This window comes from Apus apus, chromosome 6 (assembly GCF_020740795.1).
Source record: "Apus apus isolate bApuApu2 chromosome 6, bApuApu2.pri.cur, whole genome shotgun sequence".
NCBI lineage: Eukaryota > Metazoa > Chordata > Aves > Apodiformes > Apodidae > Apus > Apus apus.
This window is the reverse complement of record NC_067287.1, coordinates 24,190,421-24,208,278: the sequence shown is the minus strand read 5'-3', so window position 1 is coordinate 24,208,278 and position 17,858 is coordinate 24,190,421. Positions and strand designations below refer to the sequence as shown.

Here is a 17,858-nt window from a genome sequence, read left to right as displayed (position 1 = left end):
TAGTGCCCACAAACCTAAAACATACTAATATCTTTGAAGTGCCCAAGGTGCCCAAGAAAGGTGTTTTGGAAGAGCCCATACCTGTAACTGTGCCAAAACAGCCAGAACCTGCCCCAGTTCGAGGTACCTGTCTTCCTGTGTATCAGCCTGAGTGAGACTGTTTCCTACTGTCTTTCATGTTGCTTCTGTTGTCTGTTATCCTGTCCATTTGTGATTCCCTGAAATGTCTGTTATGGGCTGTGTATCAGTTAGTAAATCCATGATCTAGTATTTGTGATAAGCAACTCACAACATTTTATATTTGCTGTATTGTTTTTCTATTCAGAACCAGCAGATGCTAATATGTTCTATTTTAAAACTTGATTGTAATTTTTTCAAGTTTCTTGCTCAATTTTGTTATCTTAAATAGACACAGTGAGTGTCTCAGTGACTATTAACAGCCTCAGCTACTGTATATGATGGACATAAATCTTTCAAAATGGAAAGCTAATTTCTAATCAGAAATACACATGTCAGGGCAATAAGAAGTATCTCAAGTGTTTAAAGCAAAGACTGGAAAATGTAGAGTTTATAAGAAAGAAGGACTGATTATAAAATCTAGGGACCTATACAGGCTGTAGAAGGTGCCACAGCAAAATACAAATTGAGGCAAGAGAGCTACTAAGGATAAGAAAGTAAGCCAATAAAATGAAAAGTGTAAATAAAATGTAAATGGAGGAGGACAGAAATAGGAACAAAGGAGAAATACTGGGTTCCTCACCTTGTTCCTGCCCACACTGCTGAATGCAAAGCACCAGCGGCTTCATGAGGAATGACAACAGATAAGATGTGGGCTGAGGCTGCTTCCATGGAAGAGTCAAATCCTAGCAGGGCTGGGAATGACAGTCCCTCTTCCCAGAGAGGGAAGGGTGTGGAGTACAGAGCAGGGTGTCCTAATTGACACCTCACCCTTAAGCTGTACCTAAACATAGCCAGCAGTTTTCCCACAGAACCTGTTTGGCATCAGCACTCAGTGCTTGTGTCTGTGCTCTTTGTGGTTTTGTGAGTGAGTGAGTGAGTGAGTGAGACATGGGTCAAAACCATGATACCAGTTTGGTTCCTGTCATGAGCTTATCTCTGGTTCTCGTTGAATTGTTCATCTTCCTGTTTGATGTATATAACTAACTGTTACTAATATCTTTGAAGCACCTGAGGTGCCCAGGAAGGCTACTCGAGAGGAAAAAGTACCTGCAGCCATTGCCAAAGCACCAGAGCCTCAAGCACCCAGAGGTACCTGTCTTCATGGATAACTTAACAAAGATGGTTAATCTTCTCTTAAGCATTGTCACGCCCTCCCTTGGCCTGTCTCTGTTTCCAGACTGAGACTCAAGGCTGTGCATGCTAGGTAAATGGTGCTGCACGTGTGTGAGAGGTTTTGAGCTGACTGCTAGGACATTCTGTGTCTCTGTTGCCCTGATTTTTCTTCCTACTTGGCACATTACTTTCACAAATGTAAAATGAAATGCACTAATATCTTTGAAGTGCTTGAGATACCTGAGACAGAGGTCCCAGAAGAGGAGGAGGAGGAGGAGGAAGCACCAGAAGAGGTGGCACCAGTTGCTGAGCCTGGAGAGCCAGAAGCTCCTCCAGCTGAAGGTATACGGCGGTGTTCTGAAAGGCACTTTCATGCCATGGCCCTCGGGTTGCTGCAGATCTGGGTGATCTTTGCTGCTCTGTGTTGCGTGGGGAGGGGTGAGAGTGGCATCTGGTCACCTTGTGTCTGTATGTGCCTGTACATGCCTGCAGGAGAGGGTGGGGCTCATCAGCAAGCACTCTATTAAAAGCCCAGACTTTGGCTCTTTGCTGGGAGGAGTCCACCTGAAGGACGAGTGGTTGTCTGGAAAGGTTTCTGAGTGGTTAGAGTAGTTAGTCTGCCCAGGGTTTACTCTTCTGCTTAGCTGTTTGCTGTCATCTAGCTCAGTCAAGTAAAAAGTACTAATATCTTTAAAGTGGCTGAGGTGGCCAAGGAGGAAGAGCCAGAAGAGGAGGTGCCTGTGGTTGTTCCCTCAAAGCCTGTGGCTGTGTCCAAGAAACCTGTTGCTGTGACCAAGAAACCAGAAGCTCCACAAGCTAAAGGTATATCTTCTTGGGGAGCTGCTTTTACTTTCTGGGTAGTGATTAATTTTTTCTTGTGTTATCCTTCCTTTTTTCTAAGCTTTGTTGTTTCCTCTACCCTCCGCTGTTCCTATCTTTGCGTATGTGACTAACCAGCCACTCACTAGAGCAATGCTGCAGTGTTAGAAATAGCTAAACTCTTTGATTGTTTCGTGTTATGATCTTTTGTATTTTTTCACTGTGAAATTAAGTGGACATACTTTCTTTAAAAGTGCTCAAGGTGCCCAAGAAAGCTGTCACGCCAGAAAAATCACCCGTTGCTGTACCCAAAACACCTGAACCACCACCATCCAAAGGTACATGTCATCACTGTTAGTAACATCAATAGAAAGAAACATCAAACTCTTCTGGACTTAAGTTAAACTATATTTTCTGATGATGGGCTATGAGAGATAAATGCATAAGAAACTTGAATTCCAATGTGATTGTCAAAAACATGGCAGAAAAACTGGATTCAATTCCTTGAAAAATACTGGCACCTTTCTGAACTTTTTGTAAAACTTAAGAATTAATATTTGATGAATAATTAGTTTAAATGGAATAAAATTATATTCTGAAGCAGACCCTGCAAGTAAGTCTGCAGTTTAAAGAACATAGTGTTGCATCCCTGCATTTTCTAATAGACTGTATTGCTGGATGACTGCAGCAGCATCAATTCTCTGCTTCTCTGAAAAGTAAGTTAATGCCAGTATACGTGAGGTAGATCTGCTGGCAGAAGACTGGATATATATACAGCAGATCTTATTAATACCTGAAAGGGTCGTGAATATAATTCAAAAGAGAGGAGAGGAAGTGTATATTTCTCTAAGAAACAGAATCCAAAAGACAGGAACTGTGGGAAATTGAAAATTAGGAGGAGATGTTAAAAAAAGAAAAATATAATGGGGAAAAAGTAGTAATGATAAAGCAGTAGTTTCTTTAAAAAAATTTTGACTATCACAAAGTAGTCATGAATGATACATGACTGATACTCAAAGACAGGGATTCCTAAACACAGAATTCCCATCTCCTGCATGATGTATTTGACACCCTGGTCGTTCCACAAGTTTGAAGCAAAGCATGACTTCTGACTGAATGTAAACACAGCCCTTTCTCAAAGAAGACTCTGTGCATTTGTTACTGATTGTCTTATTGTCTTCTATACTTCTGTAGTGCCCACAAACCTAAAACATACTAATATCTTTGAAGTGCCCAAGGTGCCCAAGAAAGGTGTTTTGGAAGAGCCCATACCTGTAACTGTGCCAAAACAGCCAGAACCTGCCCCAGTTCGAGGTACCTGTCTTCCTGTGTATCAGCCTGAGTGAGACTGTTTCCTACTGTCTTTCATGTTGCTTCTGTTGTCTGTTATCCTGTCCATTTGTGATTCCCTGAAATGTCTGTTATGGGCTGTGTATCAGTTAGTAAATCCATGATCTAGTATTTGTGATAAGCAACTCACAACATTTTATATTTGCTGTATTGTTTTTCTATTCAGAACCAGCAGATGCTAATATGTTCTATTTTAAAACTTGATTGTAATTTTTTCAAGTTTCTTGCTCAATTTTGTTATCTTAAATAGACACAGTGAGTGTCTCAGTGACTATTAACAGCCTCAGCTACTGTATATGATGGACATAAATCTTTCAAAATGGAAAGCTAATTTCTAATCAGAAATACACATGTCAGGGCAATAAGAAGTATCTCAAGTGTTTAAAGCAAAGACTGGAAAATGTAGAGTTTATAAGAAAGAAGGACTGATTATAAAATCTAGGGACCTATACAGGCTGTAGAAGGTGCCACAGCAAAATACAAATTGAGGCAAGAGAGCTACTAAGGATAAGAAAGTAAGCCAATAAAATGAAAAGTGTAAATAAAATGTAAATGGAGGAGGACAGAAATAGGAACAAAGGAGAAATACTGGGTTCCTCACCTTGTTCCTGCCCACACTGCTGAATGCAAAGCACCAGCGGCTTCATGAGGAATGACAACAGATAAGATGTGGGCTGAGGCTGCTTCCATGGAAGAGTCAAATCCTAGCAGGGCTGGGAATGACAGTCCCTCTTCCCAGAGAGGGAAGGGTGTGGAGTACAGAGCAGGGTGTCCTAATTGACACCTCACCCTTAAGCTGTACTTAAACATAGCCAGCAGTTTTCCCAGAGAACCTGTTTGGCATCAGCACTCAGTGCTTGTGTCTGTGCTATTTGTGGTTTTGTGAGTGAGTGAGTGAGTGAGTGAGTGAGTGAGTGAGTGAGTGAGTGAGTGAGTGAGTGAGTGAGACATGGGTCAAAACCATGATACCAGTTTGGTTCCTGTCATGAGCTTATCTCTGGTTCTCGTTGAATTGTTCATCTTCCTGTTTGATGTATATAACTAACTGTTACTAATATCTTTGAAGCACCTGAGGTGCCCAGGAAGGCTACTCGAGAGGAAAAAGTACCTGCAGCCATTGCCAAAGCACCAGAGCCTCAAGCACCCAGAGGTACCTGTCTTCATGGATAACTTAACAAAGATGGTTAATCTTCTTCTCTTAAGCATTGTCACGCCCTCCCTTGGCCTGTCTCTGTTTCCAGACTGAGACTCAAGGCTGTGCATGCTAGGTAAATGGTGCTGCACGTGTGTGAGAGGTTTTGAGCTGACTGCTAGGACATTCTGTGTCTCTGTTGCCCTGATTTTTCTTCCTACTTGGCACATTACTTTCACAAATGTAAAATGAAATGCACTAATATCTTTGAAGTGCTTGAGATACCTGAGACAGAGGTCCCAGAAGAGGAGGAGGAGGAGGAGGAAGCACCAGAAGAGGTGGCACCAGTTGCTGAGCCTGGAGAGCCAGAAGCTCCTCCAGCTGAAGGTATACGGCGATGTTCTGAAAGGCACTTTCATGCCATGGCCCTCGGGTTGCTGCAGATCTGGGTGATCTTTGCTGCTCTGTGTTGCGTGGGGAGGGGTGAGAGTGGCATCTGGTCACCTTGTGTCTGTATGTGCCTGTACATGCCTGCAGGAGAGGGTGGGGCTCATCAGCAAGCACTCTATTAAAAGCCCAGACTTTGGCTCTTTGCTGGGAGGAGTCCACCTGAAGGACGAGTGGTTGTCTGGAAAGGTTTCTGAGTGGTTAGAGTAGTTAGTCTGCCCAGGGTTTACTCTTCTGCTTAGCTGTTTGCTGTCATCTAGCTCAGTCAAGTAAAAAGTACTAATATCTTTAAAGTGGCTGAGGTGGCCAAGGAGGAAGAGCCAGAAGAGGAGGTGCCTGTGGTTGTTCCCTCAAAGCCTGTGGCTGTGTCCAAGAAGCCTGTTGCTGTGCCCAAGAAGCTTGTGGCTGTGCCCAAGAAACCTGTTGCTGTTCCCAAGAAACCAGAGCCTGCAGTGGTGCCAAAAATACCAGAGCCTGCACCTGTCCTTAAAAAGCATAAAGTTCCTTTTGTTGAAGGTACATGCATCAGTGACTGATCCTCTCTTTCTTCTGTTCTCTTAATACTTTTCCCCATGGTTCAATGATGTACGCAGTGCTTAGCTACCTGATTGAATAATCTGTCACTTAAAATTTTATTCTTCATATTTTTAATTCCTTAGTCTTTTTAGACATTGAATTTTTCGCTATTGTATGTTCAAATGTGTCTTAATGTTCACAAAACTGAAAATTTATAGTAAGATTTAACACTACTTTAATTTACTAATATCTTTAAAGCACCTGAAGTGCCAGAGAGGGCTGTCCCAGAAGAGAAAGTACCTCTCACAACACCTAAAAAGCCAGAATTCAAAAAACAAGAGCCTCTTCCAATGAAAGGTACATATTGCCCGGGAGCATCTCCTTGAAGAGTTCTTTCATGTTCCTGTCTCTTCGCTCATAACTGAGTCTATAAAATGTGTCAGTTGTATGTAGACTACCTTAGAAAAGACTGTTTGGAGTACAAACATCCTTTAGCGGTTATGGCCAGTCATTCACTGATTTTGTGTGCTAGTTGTCTTTGTCCTGTCTATGTTTCATTTATATACACACAAAATAAACAAACAAATATTTTTTAAAGTGCCTGAGATGCCCGAGAAACCTGTCCTAGAGGAGAAAGTACCTGTGGCTGCTCCTAAAATACCTGAACCACTACCAAGTGAAGGTATATGGTGTTATAGGTATTATTGTAAGGAAAATCCTTTGCCCTGTTCTTCCAAACATATGCTTTAAAATAGATATGGGGGTTTTTTTCTCCATTGTAGTTGTTTACTTCATATTTTAGATTATGCCAGTCAATGTTTTTTGTATATATTATTATATTTTCGTATTTGGAAGTAAATACCACTTCCAATATTAAATATTTTCAAATGGCATAAACTCAAGAGACAACAGGATATACACATATACTCAAGATCTTACTAAGTAAGTTTGTCTCTTTTTAAGCTAATAATAAATCCCACTCCATTTGAGTCTCTTAAAACCTAGTATTTCTATGGCTGTTATAATCTTAAATTAATTGAAAGCATTGAAGTTTTTATTCTTTCCAGTTACAATGACTCATCCACAAATTTCTGTAATTTGTATTATACACACAATAGATGCTGTACTTCACACAGCCCTGATTCATTCTTGCATGGAAAGTGAGTAGGTTTTCTGAAGCATGTAATGACTGCAAAGGAAACAGATAATGAGTGATTACTTATGCTAACATGTATTTGTCTCTGTCTATTGGAGTAGCTTTCTTATTAGTGATATCTACATGTTTGTTCTTGTGAAACAATCTTATTACTGGAAACTTACACCAGTTGTCAATATTCTTTAAAGAATATGAAATTGTAAAGGAGATTGAGCCTGAAGAAGTAGAAGAAATTCCAGCTGCAGAAGTAGAAGAAGCTTTACCAGTTAAAGGTATACAAAGGACCTACCTAGTGGCTGCCAGACACCTTTCTGTCATTAATGTGCAGGTTTTTTGTTGTTTGGTTTTTTTTGTCATTCATCACGTGTATCTGTATGTTGCAGCTCTCTGTGTAATTCTTCCTGTTACTGGGTTTTGAAAATGAATTCTGATCTCTTAATTCTGTGTACAACATACAGATTACTTTAGATGTTTTCACTTTGTTTCCTGTCATTTGGTTTTCCATCTTTATTTTCATCTTATTAACACGCTTTTTCAAGTCAACTTGGGTATCTGTATTGTGCACATGCTACAAAGCAATAACCTAGAGCTCTTTCATACTCCCATTTAATCCAATGAGCTTTTTTCACTGGCTTCATGGGAAATGGAAAATGACATCTTTGCATTTGTACATTACTCTTCACATAACTACTGTGGTAGTAAAATTATACTAAATCTACCTAATGTCATTTAAAGTGCCGGTACCTGAAAAGAAGATCCCCGAAAAGCGAAAACCACCACCACCTGCTCCACCAACAGAAGATATTAAATTGGCAAAAGACCTACTTAAAGGTATAATCACCTGAAGCCGTAGCAGATAGTGGGAACTGAAACATATAATCCTTTTAAATTATACTGATGACTCTTGAAAAGCATGCTTTTAAATGTATCACCTTGGAGCTTTTTTTTCCTTTTCTAATGTACTGTCGCTCTAATGGTGGCCCTTACTAACACTCAGTCGCTTACAGTTTTTTACCACTGTTATGCAAAGCCAGTTTACATGGATTCTTTTCAATAGCTATGGAAAAAATCAATTTATTAAAAAATAAATCTTAACTAAGTTAACACATTCTTCTATGCTTAACATAATTCTTCTATGTTTAACATGTTCTTACAAATGAAAAGAATCCCCAGCAGTAGTTTGTTGGTGTTACCATATGAATGTGTTTCAGATAGGCTGTGCTTCCTACAGATCCTCTGACTTCTTCTAAACAGTTAATCAACCAGAATCTTATCTTTGTATCTCGTCTTTCTATTGTATCAGTAGTATTAATTAGTTGTTTGGATTTTTTAGGAAATTACTTTTTTTTTTTTTTAATCTAATGATGTGTGTGGTAAAATTAAAATAATTTTCTTTAAAGCTCCTGAATCAAGGAAGAAAGTTGTGACTGCAAAACCTGCTGAGACTCCAAAACTGGAACCCCCACCTGCTAAAGGTACCTAGCTAATATAAGAATCTTACTTAAAGTAAACCTCTCTTGAGCTCAAAGTTGTAGTTCTCAGTATCTTTTTCTTAATTTGCTCAGAAATATCAAAAAGCTCTTTATGTTATATTATGCTCAACAGTGCACTCTAGTCTTTGTTGTGTATACTCATGTTATATTTATGTCCACTTTAATCTCCCATAATGAAATTAATAATATGCAGGAGACCCGCATTTGATTTGTTATTTGGAATGGTTAGTTGTTGGTTAGCTCTTACTACTTTTAAAAATCCGTAATAAAATCTGGAATCATATTCTTTTAAGTGCCTGGACTTGTAAAGAAACCTCACAGAGTAATTCCTGAGGCTACTCCTCCACCAAAAGAAGAAGTTGTTTTGAAAAAAGGTACAGTAACTTGGCTCTGTTATAAAAGCCCAGCATATAAACATTGTGCAGTATGGAAAATTACATGAAAAAAGGACTACCTGATGTCTCTTTCTTGGGAAAGCTTTTATAGTTGCAGGGTGAAGTGGGGATATTCTGAATATCTGTCAGATCCAAAGGATCTGTGATGAAAACAGAGTAGAACACTGGAAGCCTGGTTCCCTGTTACTATCTTCAGTTTTCTTAAACTCTCTAAAGCCTATATGACAGTTGAAAGTTTGCCACTGTCTTCAGCTTCTAGACCCTTAAGTATTTTCCAGTGACAGTGTAAATGTTATTGAAGTCATATGTGTTGCATCTGTATGCTTTTTTATGGTACTATCAGTCACTTTTCCTGTAGAGTCTGGAGCCTTCTGAATCACTTCATGCTCAATTATTTCTTAGAAAGAGGAAGCACTAATTCCAGTTCTCCTTGAAATACCACAATGGGATGATTCATACCCAATGTACCTTGCAGCTGACCTTCAAATTTCAGACAATGTATTATATAGATATGCAGTTTTTCAAATTACAGACTCATTAGATATCTAAGACTGATATTGGACAGGACAAAAATAAGTAAAATAAGTAAAATGAAAGCAGACATTATATAAATTTTAGCTCTCCAAATATAGTATTTGAATATTCAGTCTTGTTCTCTGACTGAAGTCAATAGGAGTTTAATCCATAATCCTACATTTTTGTCCTTGAAAATTATATATAGTGCAGTTATTAATGTATAGTGATGTGTAGTAATTTAAATATGCTGAGTAGTATGTAAGATATTATAAGAAATTTTATTCTATCATAGTTAACATTGACACCTTTCCTCTCAAATGGACTGCTCTTAATAAATTATGTTTTGCTGTAGACTGCTTTGAATTTTAAAAGGCTTTCAGAATAGTATCTCAAATAGTTACACAAAATCTACCATTTATATTGAACTATATGTTTTACATTCCTGCTTCTTTATGATTCTCATTCACTGTCTTTAGTTTACCTGTGCTTTAAAAACTGAAATTGCTTTTCTTTCTAAGTTCTTAAAAAGAGATCAGAAGAGGAAGAACCTAAACCAGAAAAAGAACCTAAGCCAGAAGTTAAACCAGTACCTGCACCAGTAGAAAAAATTAAGAAACCTGAAGGTACTAGATTACGTTCAAATCTATCTGTTAAAATATAAAAAACCTCCCACTCTTAAGTGATCATCTCTGAAATTTAGGAATGAAAGTGAGATTTTAAAGATGGCTTGCATTAATCTAATTATGTAAATTTAAGGTTTACTGAAAACACAGCTGAATTTGACATTCATATTTGTGTCTTAATTCTGCATGTTTGGATTATTTCTCAATCTTTACTGTTTATAGAAGAGAACTCTTCAAGTGTTTTACAATACTGATAAAAATCTAACTACAGGGAAACAGTTTATCCAAGCATTCTTTTAGTCAACTGTTTGAAAGTATTTGTCCATTTCTCCATCTAGTGTTTCTAGTTTATTCAAATCTTACTCTTAAAAATACATATTCCTAAACCTTATGAACTTCTTAAACTGTTTATGTATAAAAAAAAAAAAAGAAAACTTTTAAATACATTGGAGATAATTGCTTTTGGGGATTCAAAGTGTTTCAATACATCTAAAAAAAAAATAAATAATATTTTGAAGTCCCAGAAGTTCCTAAGAAGAAAACTGAAATACCTGTCATAAAAAAAGAGGAGAAACATGTGCCTGAACCACCAAAAGGTACAGATGTGTGGTGCTCTTTTTTCTTATTGTAGCAACTAAATGATATCCATTGCTGAATATCATGCTGTGTTAACCTAATGCATTACTATCATCCAGTCTGCCCATGACTGTTGTGCTATGATTAACCACTTTGCATTCTTCTGGATTTCTTGTTGTCTTTAATTCTTCAGTGCTTGAAATATATATCTTTTTTCCATTGTATCTTGCTTTAAAAGAGTTAATCTCAAGTTAATTTCTTGCTTTCCGGCTAAATAAAATCTAAAACAATAAATTCTGTCTTTGATTAACTCTCTCTGTATTGTTGCTTCTAACTTTAATGTTCAATGGGATTATAAAACATGTAAATTAACCTGTTTTTAACTGCTGTGTTTGAAATACCAGAACCTAAGCAAGCAGCTATCCCAGTTCCTGGGCCTGAACCTAAACCTGCAGTAGGTAAGAATTCTTTAGTCATAAATACCAGTACAGCCTTTCATGTGTGTCTAGTATTTTCCATTCAGAGATTTCCAGCTAAAAGGACATTAAAGAAATGTCTTTAGTATGATAAAGACTGAAACCTTCATACAATCTACAGAATATTTTAAAGAACATCATACTTAAAATTATTTATTAAAACAAATATAATAATTCTTTTTTATTTTTTCTTACAGCTCTAAAATCACCAAAACCAGCAGCAGAACCAGCACCAGCTGTGACTACTCCAGTGACAACACCTGTGGTTGGAAAGAAAGCAGGTATTCATGTTTATTCTGTGCTATTTAAAGTTTTTTCTCTCTGAGGTACCTAAATACCTTCAGGATAAAGAGAGAAGTGCTGTACAACCACATAACTCTTTCATCACTGGAAGATTTCTATTCCTATTCAAGGATCTTGTTATTCTAGGTCTTGTCACCTAATCTAAAAGACAAGTGTCTGATACACCGCAGAGATGAATCTGTGCTCTTGTTTCTGGATGGTGATATGTGTGCCCTTGTTATTGTCATACTATGAAATTTGTCTATTCTGTTGATACCTTGATCTTGTTTATGTCCTGATGTATGTCTTGTGAATTGCATCCTGCATTGTCTGTATAGCAAAAGAAAGGTTACACGTTTTTGAACAATTCTTATGTTTGATTTTCTGCTTTTAATTTGTTATTGAAGTCTTGCAGAAAAGTGGCAGTGGTGCTGAAGCACTATTGTTACTTTCATTTGATATGCTTAGAACTGCAGGTCATAACCTGCTGTGAAAAAAAGAACTGTGAAGAGTTCAGTTCCTCTGAAGCACTCTGAGCCTGAGGTCTGTTGGTAGAGCTGATATACTTGCTCTTTGTCCAAAGGGCCTCATGTTACAGTAGAGCTCAGATCTGGGGCAATTGAGAAGCCTAATCATCAATATCTCTTGGACAAGAATTTGGTGATGAAGCCAGCCCTGCAGTGGTATAGCTAACCCATTTTACATAGGTGGTCAGATAGGCCTTAGAAAGATGTCATTTTCTGCTACTTTTTATCTGAATTAGATTTAAATTGACAAACTAGTGGGACAATACTCTGTACCATAATAGTGGTTTACTGAGGTCTTCATACTGTTTGTGTATGCCATTCTTGTCTTTCTCTTGTTTTGTGACTGTGTTGTAAGTTTTCTGTTGTGTGGAGGAAAAGTGTTCTATGTTCATTTTATTTCAGGTTTAGCTGGAAATATTGTCTTAAAATAGATTGTTCCTTCTTATTCTTATGGATTTTAACTCTTTAAATTACCTATGAAACCTTTGTAGCTGCAGAAAAGCCTGATGCACCATCTGTACTAAAGCACAGAGATAAAATGCCCCCAGTGGAAGAAGAAAAGCCCAAGTCAGTTGTGTTAAAGAAGATTTTGGTTGAGAAAAACCTGCATATAAAAGAGAAAGTAACTCCTAAGGACACAGTTCTGGACATTCAGACAGTAGAGCCACTTGAGTTTAAAATCACACTCGAAACAGCTGATGGTATACTGAGGCCAGAGGGAGATGAGCAGGAAAATATGGCTCTGAAATATTTTATCCTGGCCCCTGAAGAAGAGGAGCCAGAAATTACACCTGTAGTTTCAAGAAAGACTACCCTTACAGGTGAGAAAATAGAAGTTGGAATAGATCATATTACTTATGCAAAGGATGAACCTCCTCTACCTGATGAGGAATTTAAATTTATTTCTATAGCACCTGAACATACAGAGAAAGATTCTGGAGAAGAAGAGGGGGATGAAATTAAATCAATTGTTCATAGGGAACGTGCTGTAGAGAAAGACTCTGACAAATTTAGTGTTCCTCATGAGGGAAGTATTCCTGTGCATGAAAAAGAAGAGGAAATTGGGTCAACTTATGTACCTAAAAATATACCCAGAAAGCCATATGAGCCCAGGGACCAGAAGAGACTTCCAGGAAAAGACAAAAAATCAAAAGACAGTGTGCAACCTGAAAGATTTTCCATTCAAGATAAAACTTCATTTGTAAAGGAAATCACAGAGACTGGAATCGCTGAATTTCCTCTACTTAGAAGTGAAGAAGAGAGAGGAGGTTTTACTCTAGAGAAATTGGAAGTTCCTCTTGGAGAATCCATGAAGGAGCATGACATACAAAATAAAACTCAATGGATAGAGAAATCTGGTACAACAGCAGCTGAAATGCCAACAGATAAGATATTTAATAAAGAATTTAAAAAAATTGATTTTAAAAATGGGAATCTGGATTTTACATCAGCAGAACTACATTCACTAGACCTGGCTGAGGAGACTGAACCATCACTGAGAGAAGATGTTGACCTAGAACACCCCACAGAAGATGAGGGACTTCCCAAAGAGAAAGCTTATATAATCTTTAAACCATCTTTTCTTAAGCCAGAAACAGTGGAAAGGAAAGCAAGAGAAAAATATTCTGCAGAGGAAGAAGTTAATTATGATGAGGATTCAGGACAATTATTGACTGAGAAAGCACACCTGAGTGATAAAAAAAGAGGCAAAAAGATCATACCAGAGGAGGAAGAGAAACCTACCATCAGCACCCACTTAAGAAAAGACAAAATTGGACAGTTAAATGCCCCTGAAAAGCTACCTGTGAAAAAAGAATTATTTGATACAACCCTTAAAGAAGGAATGGAAGGAGAAGTTTCCATAGGAGAATATGAAAAGGGAGTCAAAGATGAAATAGTTGACACATGTGAGTCAGTAAATAAAGTTCCTATTCTGCCAGCAGAAATTCAAGATAAAAAACAATTTGAAGAAGGTCATACCATTCAGGATGAACAAAAAGAAACTTCAGCTCTCAAAATCAGCAAAGATAAAACTGAAAAAAATAATTCTTTTTTGACTGTGGAAGAAATGAAGCTTTTTGAAAAAGACCTTCCTGTGACAGAAGGTACATCAAATGAAAAAACAGCAGCTAAACGTGGTATTAGAAAAAGTACATCCATTGCCATAAAAAAAGAGAAGCAAGAGCTTTCAGAGAAAATACCATCAAGCAAAGGAAGCCCTGCAAATGGAGAAGTTGCTTCCTCCTCAAGCATAGGTAAGTCAGTAACTCCCAAGAAAGCAGGAGCAGAGAAAGGATACCAGAAATCAGAACCCGCCCATGTGACTGAGCAGGCCAGTAGCCTTCCAAGTGAGAACAGGAATTGGAATGCACCTGGAGAATCACATGAATTTCTTCTGGATGTTCCAGCAAAGTCTCATGCAAAGCGAGGTGAGGAAGATCGCTGCCAGTTTCTTCCATGAAGTGCTTGTACTATTTGCGTCAGGAGAATACCATTTGCCATTGTGATGTTTGTTTTTGTTCTTTAACACATTTCACATTTCCATCTTGTCCATCAGCTGGCGGTATTGACATTCAGCCATTCTTTACAAGTTTGTCTTACCTGTTTGTACATGCATCTGTGGGATCAATGTTCATTGTCTTAGTCTTACAATTTTATTAGCTTGCATAAATCATGTTGTATGTCATTATTTTCTCAGAAAAAACTCACACATCTTTCTAGTATTCTTTTTTCCATCCACTGCAATAAAATCTGTCTGGCATTTCATTCATATCATTCATTAAAAGTATCTTTTATATTTCCTTTTGCAAAATGATGATGAGAAGCAGCATAGCATGGGAAATATTTTCAAAAGTCTGAGATGACTCATCACAAGTTGGACAACTAACAGAACATCCCTCACTTGTGAGAGTATCACATTTTACTGAAAAATATTTAATTTCTACAACTTATATTTTTGTTGACTTCATTAGTAAAATTGTGGGGTTTTTCTAAAAAAACAAACCACCATATAATTTGTATTTAAGCTTAATAGGTACTTAAGCTGTTTTGTTTGACAGGTATTGATTAAGGACCTAATTGTGAGTAGAGTGTCAGGGAATGGCAGAATTTTACAAAATAATGGGCAGGACAATAAACTGAGGAACTAGGAGCTCCTAAGCTGCCCTTCAGTCCCCACTACTGAATATGAACCTTTCCTATGCTTCAAGATATTGAACTTACCATTGAGGTATAGACAGTGTAAACTACATAAATATATAGATATATTTATAACTTCGCCCCCTTCTATGTGTATATAGCTAAAGGAAGAGAAAATCTGACTTGTAAAATGTCTGTCTTAATTTTAGTACTTATGTTTATTTAACTACATTCCTAATAATATCGCTGTTCTACTTCAGAAGCCAAGCCACCAAAAGAAGAAACTCCAAAGGGTATCAGTCCAATTAAAGGTAGGATACTACAAGTCAATACTGACAATCAAAAAGTAATATATTTGGATTAGTTTATTCATTCTGAATCTGAATTGCAGCCAAGAAGACACCTTCACCAGCAGATGCAGAAAGAAGGAAGCTCAGGCCAGGCAGTGGTGGTGAAAAACCTCCTGAAGAGCCTCCATTTACTTACCAACTCAAGGCTGTACCACTGAAGTTTGTCAAGGAGATGAAAGACATAGTGCTAACAGAAGCTGAATCTGTTGGGTCTTCTGCTATCTTTGAAGTCCTTATTTCACCATCCACTGCAATTACCAGCTGGATGAAAGATGGAAGTAACATCCGAGAGAGCCCAAAACACAAGTTTATTGCTGATGGCAAAGACAGGAAGCTGCATATTATTGATGTCCAGCTGTCAGATGCTGGTGAATATACTTGTGTATTACGACTGGGGAACAAAGAGAAGACCTCTACAGCCAAACTCATTGTTGAAGGTATTGCCTGTTTCAAATTTATCAAAAATTTTAAGGCCAGTTATTCCTCAAGCTAGAAGTACAGATACTTTGTGAATTTACAGTGGTTGGTAGATGCATCCTTTTGTTTCCATTAGTCACTACACACATTGATTTCATATGGAAGGATTTTCTGCTTCACACCTGATATATATATATATATATATGACTAAAAAAAATGTTGTGTTTCCTACAGAACTCCCAGTGCGGTTTGTGAAAACTCTTGAGGAAGAAGTCACTGTGATTAAAGGCCAGCCACTGTACTTAACATGTGACCTTAACAAAGAAAGAAGTGTGGTCTGGAGGAAGGATGGGAAGATCATCAAAGACAAGCCTGGGAAATTTGCTCTGGGAATTATTGGTTTGTCACATTCCCTCACAATCACTGATTCAGATGATGATGATGCTGGAAATTACACTGTTACTGTGGAAAACACTGAGCTGTCATGCTCATCTTGTGTTAGGGTAGTAGGTAAGCAACCAAAATCACTTTCTCTTTTCTCTGTAGAATATTTGGGCTGCTGCAAATTTAGGTAACTTTTTCTCATAGTTTTCCAATATAAATGGACAGATTAGATTTTTACAACTATTAACAACTTGTTGTAACAAAACCTGATAGTTCTGTTTCTTCTATTTATGACCCACCTATTTGTAGTAAAAGTCGGCTGAGCTGCATTTTTATATAACTTTTTGTCATGCAGAAGTGATACGAGACTGGTTAGTGAAACCCATAAGAGACCAGCATGTGAAACCAAAAGGAACAGCCACTTTCACCTGTGACATTGTCAAAGATACACCAAACATTAAATGGTTTAAAGGAGATGAGGAAATCCCTGCTGAACCAACAGACAAGACAGAAATCTTGAAAGAAGGAAATAAAATTTTCCTGAAAATCAAGAATGCTGGTCCTGCTGATATTGGGGAATATGCAGTGGAAGTTGAAGGTCGCAGATACCCTGCTAAACTGACCCTTGGTGGTAAGGAAGCTTTTATTTCTATTATATTAATTAACCCTTGGCCAATATGCAAAAACCTCTAAACAAAGAACAAAAAAGGTAACCTGGGTTAAATAAAGCTTTATCAAAACTTGACCTAATTTTAAATGTGCTCATTTGTGCATTCTAGAACGTGAAGTTCAAATTCTGAAGCCATTAGAGGATGTTACAGTTTATGAGAAAGAAACAGCAAACTTTGACACAGAAATATCTGAGGAAGATATTCCTGGTGAATGGAAGCTGAAAGGAGAAATCCTGAGACCCTCACCTGTAAGCATACTTGAATTTTCCAACACAATTTATTTGAATTTAAACCCTCTAAACAGGCTCCCTTGCATCTTTATAGTAAGATCTTTGCAGGTCTATCTTTGCTACTCAGTCCAGAACGTAGAAGGGCTAAGCATTATGGTGACTAAAAACCACTGGTTCTCTAAGTAAGAATTATATACCAGAAAAGCTGTGTTTTGAAAGGCTTTTTTTTTTCCTCAAAGGATTGCAGCACCTTATTCAGACAACAATAAAAATATTCTACTTACATAGCGAGGACTGACATTTAAAAGAAGTGTGCAATGCTGAAGAAATGTACTCAATTTGTTTATTATTAAGTAGAAGTGTTAACTTTCCTCAAAAAGCAATTCCAGTCTTTTTAGCTGACTCTCTACTGTATATAAAACATTTATAAAATCCCTTTATTAAAAATACCTGGCAGTAAGGCATTGGCATTGTATTTACCGAAGTCTGTTGTCTCTCCAGACATGTGAAATCAAAGCTGAAGGAGGAAAACGCTTCCTAACCTTGCACAAAGTGAAGTTAGAGCAAGCTGGTGAAGTCCTTTATCAGGCACTTAATGCAGTTACTACAGCTATCCTGACAGTGAAAGGTATGATGCACCATTGAGTATGATACTAACTTCAACAGAGTTCACATGGAGCACATTACAAATTATGTGTTCTGTTTTGCTTCCAGAAATTGAACTGGACTTTGCTGTGCCCCTAAAAGATGTTACTGTCCCTGAGAAGCGCCAAGCAAGGTTTGAATGTGTCCTTACCAGAGAAGCCAACGTTATATGGTCTAAGGGCACTGATATACTCAAGATTGGAGAAAAGTTTGACATCATTGCAGATGGAAAGAAGCATATCCTTGTAATCAATGATTCTCAGTTTGATGATGAAGGAGAATATACTGCTGAAGTTGATGGCAAGAAGAGCACAGCAAGACTGTTTGTAGAAGGCAAGTATCTTCATATGAAAAAAAACAGTAAAAAAATACATAAACAGTGTATCTTTTGGAACCACATTAGCCTTTTTCTGATGGTTTTT

At 37.6% G+C, this 17,858-nt stretch overlaps 1 protein-coding gene across 1 annotated transcript in view; it reads left to right on the top strand.

The window, feature by feature from the left end:
• TTN (titin) overlaps positions 1-17,858 on the top strand; it is a 240,899-nt gene that overhangs the window by 124,668 nt on the left and 98,373 nt on the right. The window contains exons 155-168 of the mRNA XM_051623291.1: positions 7,449-7,544; positions 8,114-8,188; positions 8,500-8,580; positions 9,636-9,740; positions 10,259-10,336; positions 10,721-10,774; positions 10,990-11,073; positions 15,000-15,050; positions 15,131-15,526; positions 15,741-16,016; positions 16,246-16,521; positions 16,670-16,809; positions 17,293-17,419; positions 17,506-17,769. Coding sequence (XP_051479251.1) covers positions 7,449-7,544; positions 8,114-8,188; positions 8,500-8,580; positions 9,636-9,740; positions 10,259-10,336; positions 10,721-10,774; positions 10,990-11,073; positions 15,000-15,050; positions 15,131-15,526; positions 15,741-16,016; positions 16,246-16,521; positions 16,670-16,809; positions 17,293-17,419; positions 17,506-17,769 — 2,103 coding nt within the window. The remainder of the gene's footprint in view (positions 1-7,448; positions 7,545-8,113; positions 8,189-8,499; positions 8,581-9,635; positions 9,741-10,258; positions 10,337-10,720; positions 10,775-10,989; positions 11,074-14,999; positions 15,051-15,130; positions 15,527-15,740; positions 16,017-16,245; positions 16,522-16,669; positions 16,810-17,292; positions 17,420-17,505; positions 17,770-17,858) is intronic.